This window comes from Bos indicus, chromosome 6 (genome assembly GCF_029378745.1).
Source record: "Bos indicus isolate NIAB-ARS_2022 breed Sahiwal x Tharparkar chromosome 6, NIAB-ARS_B.indTharparkar_mat_pri_1.0, whole genome shotgun sequence".
Classification (NCBI taxonomy): Eukaryota; Metazoa; Chordata; class Mammalia; order Artiodactyla; family Bovidae; genus Bos; species Bos indicus.
Genome location: NC_091765.1, coordinates 102,456,908 through 102,468,354, shown reverse-complemented (window position 1 = coordinate 102,468,354; position 11,447 = coordinate 102,456,908). Strand labels below are relative to the sequence as shown.

At 43.5% G+C, this 11,447-nt stretch overlaps 1 protein-coding gene across 3 annotated transcripts; it reads left to right on the top strand.

The window, feature by feature from the left end:
• The first annotated feature begins 2,275 nt into the window (after positions 1 to 2,275).
• Positions 2,276 to 8,983, top strand: C6H4orf36 (chromosome 6 C4orf36 homolog). Of its 3 annotated transcripts, none has more exons than XM_070791746.1 (4): positions 2,276 to 2,614; positions 3,417 to 3,554; positions 8,464 to 8,618; positions 8,850 to 8,983. In XM_070791746.1, exons 2-4 carry the CDS (start codon positions 3,490 to 3,492, stop codon positions 8,981 to 8,983), a joined length of 354 nt encoding a protein of 117 aa, XP_070647847.1. In that variant the 5' UTR covers positions 2,276 to 2,614; positions 3,417 to 3,489. The 3 variants fall into 3 exon arrangements, with proteins under 3 accessions (XP_070647847.1, XP_019818619.1, XP_070647848.1); XM_019963060.2 differs by lacking the exon at positions 2,276 to 2,614 and adding an exon at positions 2,657 to 2,984; XM_070791747.1 differs by lacking the exon at positions 2,276 to 2,614 and adding an exon at positions 3,007 to 3,300.
• Positions 8,984 to 11,447: the final 2,464 nt, after the last annotated feature.

Below are 11,447 nucleotides of genomic sequence, written 5' to 3'. Positions count from 1 at the left end.
TCCCTTAAATAATCTGCCTACAATGCAGGAGACCCAGCTTTGATCCCTGGGTCGGAAAGATCCCCTGGAGAAGGAAACGGCAACCCACTCCAGTATTCTTGCCTGGAAAATTCCACGGACAGAGGAGCCTGGTGGGCTACAATCCATGAGGTCCCAAGAGTCCAATAAGACTTAGCAACTGGACCACCACTGGGTGTCCTAAAGAGATTTAACAATACCAGCTGCCCAGTAAATGTCAGTAAAGCATAATGTGTTTTACTGTTCATTTAAATTAAATCATTAACCTCAATTGTAAAAATATGGCTATTTTCCTCTTTGCAAAATATTCCTTCTACATCAAGACACTTAATGGTACATTAGTTATCTATTGCTCGGTAACAGGTATCTGTAAGATTGGTGGCTTAAAATGATGATTTATTATCTCATTTTTTTCTGAGGGCCAGGAATCTTGAAGTGACTTAGTGAAGTGGTTCTGGCTTAGGCTCTCCCATGAAATTTCAGTGAAGACATGATCTGAGGCTACAGTCATCTGAAGGCCAGCCTGAGCCTTGGAGGACCTGCTCCCAAAATGGTTCAGTCACATGGTTGGTGTCAAGAGGCCTCAGCTCCTCACCAGTTGTTGGCTAGAGGCCTTCATCCCACCGCATATGAATTTCTCAGTAAGTTGGCTTGGGCATTCTTCCAACATGCAGCCGACCTCTTCCAGGGTTAGTGATCCAAGAGAGACCACAAGAAGGAAGCCACGACAGCTTTTATGACCTGGTTTCAGAAGCCATGCTCTAACTTCCACCGCGTTTGTTCAAAGTGAGTCACACAGAAAATAACTACAATTGTCAGCAATATATACATATAAAAAAGAAATGGGATTCATGTTGATCTATGGCGAAACCAATACAATAAAGTAATTGGCCTCCAATTAAAATAAATTTAAATTTAAAAAAATGGGGGTTCCCATATGGAGAAATCACAGTCTGATCTCTCTCAATATGACCACATCCTCTTCCTGCATCTTGATTTGTTCATCTATAAAAAGAATACAGGCCAGGAAACCATGGCCACTTCAACTCTAAGGTAGTCTATCCCTGCTCCATCTGGGTGTGACCTTAGTTAACAACGTGGTCCTACCAGTGTGTCAACCCTACCGGCCTGTTCTAATTAAGGCAGGAGCTAGTACCAGAAGTGGGCTTCCCAGGTGGTCCTAGTGATAAAGAACCCGCCTGCCAATGAAGGAGATTTAAGAGATGCTGGTTCCATTCCTGGGTCGGGAAGATCTCCTGGAGCATGGCATGGCAATCTACTTCAGTATTACTGCCTGGAGAATCCCATGGACAGAGGAGCCCCACGGTCTACAGTCCACAGGGTCCCAGAGAGTCGGACAGGACTTAACACAGTATCAGAAGTAGCTTGTCAAAGGGAAAAGGGTACTGGGTTTGGCTTCAAAGTGAAAGTCGCTCAGTCATGTCCGACTCTGCGACCCCATGGGTTATACAGTCCATGGGATTCTCCAGGCCAGAATACTGGAGTGGGTAGCCTTTCCCTTCTCCAGGGGAATCTTCCCAACCCAGGGGTCGAACCCAGGTCTCCCCCATTGCAGGCGGACTCTTTACCAGCTGAGCCACAGGGGAAGCCCTTAGCTTCAAAAGTTGGCCCTGAAACTCACTTAGCTACCGGACCCTAGGCAGTCCTTCAATCTTAGTTCAATCCACTTCTTTACAACTGGAATGCTAATCCCTCGCCCATCCCATCAAGTTGTTAATAGGCTCAAAATTAGGTAATTGGGCATTTACCCTGTGGCAGAGAATTTAGACTCGACCTTTGATCATCACAACAACCCTGTAAGATATAGAATATTATACTTGTTTTACAGGTGAAAGAAATTGCGGCTTAGAAAACTTACGTAAGCAAGATTAACTTTAAAAGTGATCAACTTAAAAGTGGCGGAACTAGGAATCTAACCCAGTTCTGACTCCAAAACCTGCGCGCAAAATAGAGGTAACTATTTCCGTTTGACGTTAAGCGGTGACCATCTGACATAGTAATATAGATTCGTCCTGAGTCACCACCCTGTAAGGACTTCAGAAACGTGTCCATCAGACCACGTTTTCGCAAGCCTACTTTGCCCTTAACGCTCATCAGATGTCTGGAACATCACTGTTTGAAGCGGCCCTGACGCGTGAGGCGTGCGGGAACTAACGCAGTTCCGCGCCCTCAGGGCACGCAGGAGACTCACGCACGTCCACACGTCAGAACCCAGCGCGTTTCTCTAAGTGCTGCCCCCAAACCAAGTCCCCCAGGTCGCTGCACTCAACCCCTTCGCTGTCAGAAGCGTCGTCTTCAGGTAAAGGCCTAGCTTACAAGCTGTGGGCTTGGTTCCGTCAAGCGTCAGCCGGCCGTCGGCTGTGGGACACCGAGCCCCGGACCCCAACGGGACCTCTCGTGCGCGTGGCCCTCACCACAAAGCCCTTTATGGAGGCTCTGGCCTGACGCAGGGCCGCCCGCACCTCCAGGCGCGAGCAGGAAGAAGGCCTGTGCGCGCGGCCATGGGCGACTAGATGGGCGCGCGCTCGGCCCTCGACCCATGGGGGCCCCGAGACCCTCCCACACCCCAGCGAAGGTAATCGGGCGCCAGCGTCCTCTCGCGGGCACTAGTCTCGCGAGGCTTGGGCGGAGTGGCCGCTCCCGCCCAGGGTGTGGCGTGAGTGGGAGGAGGGGCGGAGCTAGGCGTGGGTGGGAGGAGGGGCGGAGCTAGGCGTGGGTGGGCAAGGCGCAAGGAGGGCCGGCCCTGCCCTCTCCCCGCAATCTTCCTTCCCTCTTACCGTCTCTCCTCTTCTTCCCTCCTCTTCATCCCCACTTCCCTCCCCTCTTCATCTCTCCTCCCCACCCCGGGCTCGGGAGGATCCGGGTCCTCCCGGGATCTGCGCATCCAGCGGGAGGACACCCATCCCGAAGCCTGAGCGGGAGGAGGCATGGGAGTGGTACATGAAGTGGGTCACATTTTAAGCGCAGATTTTTGCAAAAGGGAAAACCTGGGAGGAAGGTCTGCATTCTTTAAAAGGGCTCGCGGATGGAGGACGGAAAGTCCCGGTGCCAGCCCGTGCTTTGTGGCTTAACATTGTCACGTTTGAGACACATTTTGGTGTTGAGGTTTTTTGAGCCCATTTGGCAGGCTTTAGGCAAGGACAGAATACGAGGCCAGAATGCTGATGCTGTTTAGCTGGCATTTTCTCCTAACGTGGCAAGAAGTGATAAAATGAGTTCGTGGAAAATAGAAGAGAATAGAGGTTCAGTTCATGAACATCGGTGAGGGAGGTTCTTAGATTCAGACATTTTTTTTTTCTGGATCTTTTTATTATTTGGATATTAAAATAGTCAAGTGAAATATTTTATCTTAATTAGGTGTATTGCAATCATTTCAGGTAAAATGAACAAGAATATCTGAGTCATTACATCAGGCACCTGTGTTAGGAAATTGGACTGTAATAATTCACCATGGCTTATGGCTTGCAAAGAAAGAATGGAGTAGAAAAGCTTTTGCGGTGCAATTGTTATAAAGTGTAAGTAGTTTTTATCAGGTAAGCACTGACTCAGGGTTGGGGTGGGGGGGAAGCGTCCTTGTTAAAATAAAAATACTGGACATCCTTATGTTCCCCGTGAGATACTGGACTGTATGAGGCATTTTCTGGTGCCTGAATACTGATTTTTTTTTAAAAAAGGAAAATGCTTTTATAAGGATTGTTAACTATTCTTACTTGGTTTTTTACAACAAAACAAATTTCAAATGAGAAGACTAAAATTTGGTAATATGATCAAAGTCCCTCAGTCATGTAGTACAAGGGAGTGACAAGGACTGAAGTATGAGTTTTCTTACTCCAAAGCAACATTTTCTACTACTGACAACAACCTTAAAATACCTCTTTAGATAGTGTAAATCTAACTTAAAATGCCTTGGTGTCTGATACATCTTAACAGAACACTTGATTAACTGGTACAGAGTCAGTTTTGCATCCTGTGTATTTGGAGGGTAGTAAATGGACAATATGGGCTTTCCAATCAAGAAGACTGGGGCTCTGGAAATGTAAATTGGTACAGTCACTGTGGAGAACAGTATGGAGGTTCCATAAAAAAACTAAAAATAGGACTACCATATGATCCTGCAGTCTGACTCCTGGGCATATATCCGGAGAAAAACATGATCTGAAAGGATACGTGCACTGCAGCACTGTTTACAATAGCCAAGACATGGAAACAATCTAAATATCCATTGAAAGAGGAATGGATAAAGAAGATGTGGTCCATATATACTCAGCCATTAAAAAGAATGAAATAATGCCGTTTGCAACAACATGGATGGCCCTAGAGAGTGTCATGCTGAGTGAAGTAAGTCAGACAGAGAAGGAGAGATGTGTATGACTGTCCTTATACATGGAATCTAAAAAGAAATAAACTTACTTACAAAACAGAGACTCACAGACTTAGAAAATGAACTTATGGTTGCTGGGGTGGGGGAGTTGAGGAGGGATAGTTAAGAACTATCTTAACTATCTTAACTAAGGGATAGTTAAGAACTTTAGGAAATACTTCGTGTATACACTGCTGTATTTAAAATGGATAACTAACAAGGACCCATTGTTAGCAAAAGGAACTCTGTTCAAAAAAAAAAAAAACAAAAGCCCTACCAAGAAAACCAGGGCTCAAAGCCTGGCTCTGCCCCTGGCTGCCCATGCTGCCTTGAGTAAATTACTTAGCTTCTCTGTGCCTTGGCTTCCACATCTGTGAAATGAACAGATCAGTACGGACCCACATGGTATGGAATACAAATGAAGTAATGTAGGTAAGGTACTTGTATGTTGTCTGAAATAATAGTAAACCCATAGTGAACATGGGTTGCTACTACATGAGAGTTTCACTCTGTAATACTGTTGTGCTGCTGCTGCTGCTGCTGAGTCGCTTCAGTCATGTCTGACTCTGTGCGACCCCATAGACGGCAGCCCACCAGGCTCCCCCGTCCCTGGGATTCTCCAGGCAAGAACACTGGAGTGGGTTGCCATTTCCTTCTCCAATGCATGAAAGTGAAAAGTGAAAGTGAGGTCACTCAGTCGTGTCCAACTTTTCGAGACCCCGTGGACTGCAGCCCACCAGGCTCCTCCATCCATGGGATTTTCCAGGCAAGAGTACTGGAGTGGGGTGCCATTACCTTCTCTGACTGTTGTGCTACCTTGTTTTAAATTTTTGAACTTGTTTTTTAACGTCTCTGCCGCAATCTATCGGAGAAGGCAATGGCACCCCACTCCAGTACTCTTGCCTTGGAAAATCCCATGGATGGAGGAGCCTGGTGGGCTGCAGTCCACCGGGTCGCTAAGAGTCAGGCACGACTGAGCGACTTCACTTTCACTTTTCACTTTCACGCATTGGAGAAGAAAATGGCAACCCACTCCAGCGTTCTTGCCTGGAGAATCTCAGGGACGGGGGAGCCTGTTGGGCTGCCGTCTATGGGGTAGCACAGAGTCGGACACGACTGAAGTGACTTAGCAGCAGCAGCAGCAGCAGCCGCAATCTAGATATATTTATCATTGTGAGTGAATTGAACTTTACTTTTGGACAATATTCTAAGAAGGAAATGGATACATCCCATGGGGTTATAAAACCAGAGTTATGGGAAAACTCATTATTGTACTCTGCTTAGTTCTGTTAGTTCAGTATGACTTTAGACCTTGAACTATAGGCAAATAACCACTATAGTCATTGTTGCAAGCATAATTTTTATAACAAGATATTCCTGTAAATGATTCCTGTATATGATTTAAATCATTCCTGAGAATGATTTAAAGCACTGATTCTGTGGTTTTGGCTATATAGCATTTTATATCATGAATAATATCTGCAAAACCAGTGTCTTCTCTGTCAATCTCACAGGACAGTATTTGATATCATCCTGTTTATAACAGCAGCTAAATTAAGAGGAACAGACTGGTATTCTTTGTCACTTAGTCATGTCTGACTCTGTGACCCCATGGATTGTAGCCTCCCCAGCAACTCTGTCCTTGGGGATTCTCCAGGCAAGAATACTGGAGTGGGTTGCCATGCCCTCCTCCAGGGGATCTTCCCAACCCGGGGATCGAACCCAGGTCTCCTGCATTATACACCAATTCTTTACCATCTGAGCCACCAGGGAGGCCCAAGAATATTGGAGTGGGTAGCCTATCCCTTCTCCAGGGGATCTTCCTGACCTAGGAATCGAACTGGGGTCCTCCTGTATTACAGGCAGATTCTTTCATTTGCTCAGGCAGTCTTTCACTTTGGGGTTTTTTTGGTTAAGCAATTTTAGAAGATCAAAACCATTTAACATTTTTATTTTCAAATGCTTTTAAAGTAAAATAAAAATGTTATCTCTCATATCTTATCCCTATACTACCTGCCCAGTCCCACTCAGGTAAAATGTTTTATGTTTTCCTACAATTTCTGTCTCTTGTATCTGATGCACATACATACACATGTGTGTACACACACACGTTTTTGCACATGGGGGATTATATTGAACTTTGCTCCCTCCCCTACTTTATCTTGTGTAGCTTAGTGGTTAAGAGCATAGATTATAGAATCTGATTTTCCGAGTTGAAATTTCAAACTCAAGCCTTGTGATCTTGAGTAAATTGTAGATTTTAGACATTTACGTCTTAGGTTTTAGAACACTTTTGTTCTTTTAGTCCATAATGCCATCAGTGTCTGAACTGTATTCACATCATTTATATAAACCTGTATTATGCATGTGTGCATACATATATGTATATATACACTCCTATATATGTATACATAGATATATTTGTACATGCATTAAAATTTCAAACCCAAGCCTTGTGACGTTGAGTAAATTTTTCTCTGCTCCTGCTTCCCAACCTATAAAATAAGCATAATAGCACCTGTAAACTGATTAAAAGAGTATCTAGCATGTAGTAGGGGAGAAGGCAATGGCACCCCACTCCAGTACTCTTGCCTGGAAAATCCCATGGACGGAGGGGCCTGGTAGGCGGCAGTCCATGGGGTCGCTAGGAGTCGGATAGGACTGAGCAACTTCACTTTCACTTTTCACTTTCATGCATGGGAGAAGGAAATGGCAACCCACTCCAGTGTTCTTGCCTGGAGAATCCCAGGGACGGGGAGCCTGGTGGGCTGCCGTCTATGGGGTCACACAGAGTCGGACATGACTGAAGTGACTTAGCAGCAGCAACAGCATGTAGTAGGTGCTAGAAAACATTAACTGTTTGATTGCTCATCTTTCCAAATCCATAGGTAAGGATAAACCTCATTCTTTCATTACATATGTGTACTACAGTTTAGTCAGGCTCTTCTTTGTAGACATTAAGACTGTTTTGTGAGGTTTTTTGGATAAGCAATGTTTCACTGAGGATTCTTGTAAATACATCTTTGTGTATTTGTTCAAGTGCATTTATAATAATTGTAGACTTCAAGTCACTCCTTAAGGTTAGACGATAAAATAACAAGGAAGCTAGAGGAGGAAGACAGATGGCATGTATGTAGTAAGCTCATTTCGCCTACCTATACCAAAGCAGGTCTTTCCCCTTTCCTCATACATATGAGTTCACATTGACTATAACTGAGAAACATAGCTGATACTTAAAACTTCCAAAGTAGGATACATAAAACAATCCATTAAAATTTCATTGTGATTATTTTTAAATACTGTAGTTTGGGATTTCATTCCTTTCTCCTGTTTTCTAAGGATTCTGTTGATACTTCTAAATACACTTGGGTTACATCTCAGCTCTGGTTCTCAGTTAACTTCTGAGTCTTTGTTCCCTTGTCTTACCTCCATGGTGTTGTAAAGATTAAAATCAGATCATGGACTTCCCTGGTGGTCCAGTGGCTAAGACTCCATGCTCCCGATGCAGGGGGTATGGGTTTGATTTCTGGTCCAAAAACTAGATCCCACATGCCAAAACTAAGAGTTTGCATGCTGCAACTAAGATCCAGCACAGCCAAATAAATAAATATTTCTAAAAAATTAAAAAAAAGTCAGATCACACACTCAAAGCTTTACTGTGTGCCAAGCACCATAATCATTATATTCCCTTTGTTCCTTCCCTAATGTGATCGTATTTTTGATTAACCAAGAAAGACTTGGAGCTTACAGTTTTTAACTACATCCTCTTTAAAGACATGGAAAGATTGGATTGACTCCATGGAGGCTGTTTTTTGAGCGAAAGTTCCTATCATTATAATTTATGGTTATTTTTCAATATATTAATATTTCTACATTGAAAGATTATAACATGTTGATTTAAGGCTCCCTTCTCCTGGCTAGATTTGCAACTCTGGAAAATCCTGAATACTCCTCTGCAAACCAAAATCTCTAGTGGGAAATGGAACTGAGAACGCAAATGTCTTATCTATATCCTGTCATCAATGTCAATAAATGTTTATTGAATGAGTTAATTTTTGCCCCAGACAGGAACCCTGGGAACTTGCACTACTCACAAAGACGTGGTACACGAAACTAGCGAACATCAAGTTGCCTTTCTTGGAAGAAATTGCATTTGGTAGCTGTGTACACCTCAGAAAATGTAAAACCATTAAGGATGGTCTGCTCCCTTCAGCAGAATGTAAGTTCTGTAGGAACTACTTTAATAAATTTTAAGTTTTGTGTGTTATTTTGATTATTAGACATGTGTTTAAATCGGCTCATTCACACCCATGCTCCCTTCTGTGTAGCTCTGTCTTCTTGTTTAGTATGCACGAATGTGGATTTTTCTGTGTGATAAATATTCATCTTGGACTAAACTATGCCTGGTAAAAAATGTCAGTTGGATTGCTTTGTGTATTTTATTTTTCAGCCATCCAGTGTGAAAGGGAGTATGAAATGAAGCGCTTGAATAACCTGAAATGTCAGGAAAATGCAGCTAAGAAAATTCAGTTTTCCCTAAGGGAAAGGCCAGTTGGTTTGAGAAGACCTCTTCCACCTAAATGACTGTCATCTCATAGTTGAATCTGTTCTCTGTGGGTTTTGCATGCAAAGAGGATGAAGGACTGACCTTTCCCTGTGTGCAGTCGGATGCAGACATCTGAATGCCCCCTGGTGGGTGAGCCAGCTCCTGTGGGTTATCGGACAGCTCTTAGCCGACAGCTCTTAGCCGACAGCTCTCAAAGATCTGTGTTCCAGCCACCTATTTGTACCGTTATATCACAGACAACAGCACTGTAAGTAGATGAAAATGTTGCTGGCATTGAGTCACTTGTGCTATTCATTTTGATTTTTGCAAAATTGCACCAAGGTAAAGGGAAGCTTCTTGTCAGAAGCATTGCCCCCTGCCCCCAAGAGACATTATTTTGAAGAATATTTTGAATTTTCATCTTTGAGACCCCCAAGGAGGTGCCAAAAAAGGAGAGAGACAAATTATTTTTTAAATGTAAAAAATGTTATTAGAGAAAAATTGTGGGTTTCATTTTAGTAACCTAGTTTCCAGTTTTCAATGAAACATCATTTATTATTCTCATGTGGCACTTTATTTTTTAAAAAGTATTTATTGATTGTACCAGGTCTTAGTTGCAGCACGTGGGATCTTTTAGTTGTGGCATGTGGGATCTATTAATAATTCCCCGACCAGGGGTCAAACGTGGCCCCCCCTGCATTGAATGGAGCATGGAGTCCTGGCCACTGGACCACCAGGGAAGTCCCTCTCATGTGGAACTGTAAAGTGGCAAGTTTAAAGTTTTTGTTCTCTAAAAAGTCATCTTTTTCCTTTTGCCTATTTTCATACTGTCTCTCTGGGATGCCCTCTGGAGCATGTGGAACGCATGCATATGTGAAAATGACATGAAAATACAAAGACAGCATCTGTGAGGAAAACTCACTTGTACAGAGTGGTTGGAGAATGGGGAATTGACTAACTGGAAAGAATTGGATTTGCATGAACCAGTTTTCCTAGAATTTGAATCCAGTAAAGTACACTTGAATATGAAGGCTATATTTAAGCACAATTAAGTGTTTATTGTAGGCTTCTCAGGTGGCTCAGCAGTAGAGAAACTTCCTGCCAATGCAGGAGACCTTGGTTTGATCCCTGGGTTGGGTATATCACCCACTCCAGTATTCTTACCGGGAAATGGCATGGACAGAGGAGCCTGGTGGGCTACAGTTCATGGGGTTGTGAATGACTTAGACACGACTTAGCAACTCACCAACCACAAACAATGTGTGCAGTATTTAGCAACTGACTTTAGTCTAGTCACTCAGTCGTGTCCTACTCTTTGCAACCCCATGGACAGCAGCATGCCAGTCTTTCCTGTCTATCACCAACTCCCAGAGCTTGCTCAAACTCATGTCCATCGAGTCGGTGATGCCATCCAACCATCTCATCCTCTGTGGTCCCCTTCTCCTCCTGCCATCAGTCTTTCACAGCATCAGGGTCTTCCAGTGAGTCAGTTCTTCGCATCAGTGGCCAAAGTATTGGAGCTTCAACTTCAACATCAGTCCTTCCAACGAACATTCAGGACTGATTTCCTTTAGGATTGACTGGTTTGATCTCCTTGCAGTCCAAGGGACTCTCAAGAGTCTTCTCCAACATCACAGTTCAAAAGCATCAATTCTTTGGCGCTCTGCTTTCTTTATGGTCCATGTTTCATATCCATACATGACTACTGGAAAAACCATAGCTTTGAGTAGATGGACCTTTGTTGGCAAAGTAATGTCTCTGCTTTTTAATATGCTGTCTAGGTTGGTCATAGTTTTTCTTCCAAGGAGCAAGCGTCTTTTAATTTCATGGCTGCAGTCACCATCGCAGTGATTTTGGAGCCCAAGAGAAGAAAGTCTGTCACTATTTCCACTGTTTCCCCATCTATTTGCCATGAAATGATCAGACCTGATGCCATGATCTTAGTTTTTTAAATGTTGGCTTTTAAGCCAGCTTTTTCACTCTTCTCTTTCACTTTCATCAAGAGACTCTTTAGTTCTTCTTCACTTTCTGCCATAAGGGTGGTGTCATCTGCATATCTGAGGTTATTGATATTTCTGCTGGCAATCTTGATTCCAGCTTGTGCTTCATCCAGCCCGGCATTTCTCATGGTGTACTCTGCATATAAGTTAAATAAGTAGGGTGACAATATGCAGCCTTGACGTACTCCTTTCCCAATTTGGAACCAGTGTGTTGTTCCATGTCTAGTTCTAACTGTTGCTTCTTGACCTGCATACAGATTTCTCAGGAGGCAGGTCACATGGTCTGGTATTGCCATCTCTTTAAGAATTTTTCACAGTTTGTTATGATCCACACAGTCAAAGGCTTTGGCATAGTCAGTGAAGCAGAAGTAGATGTTTTTCTATAACTCTCTTACTGTTTCTATGATCCAACAGATGTTGGCAATTTGATCTCTGGATCCTCTGCCTTTCCTAAATCCAGCTTGACCATTGGAAGTTCTTGATTCATGTACTGTTGAAGACT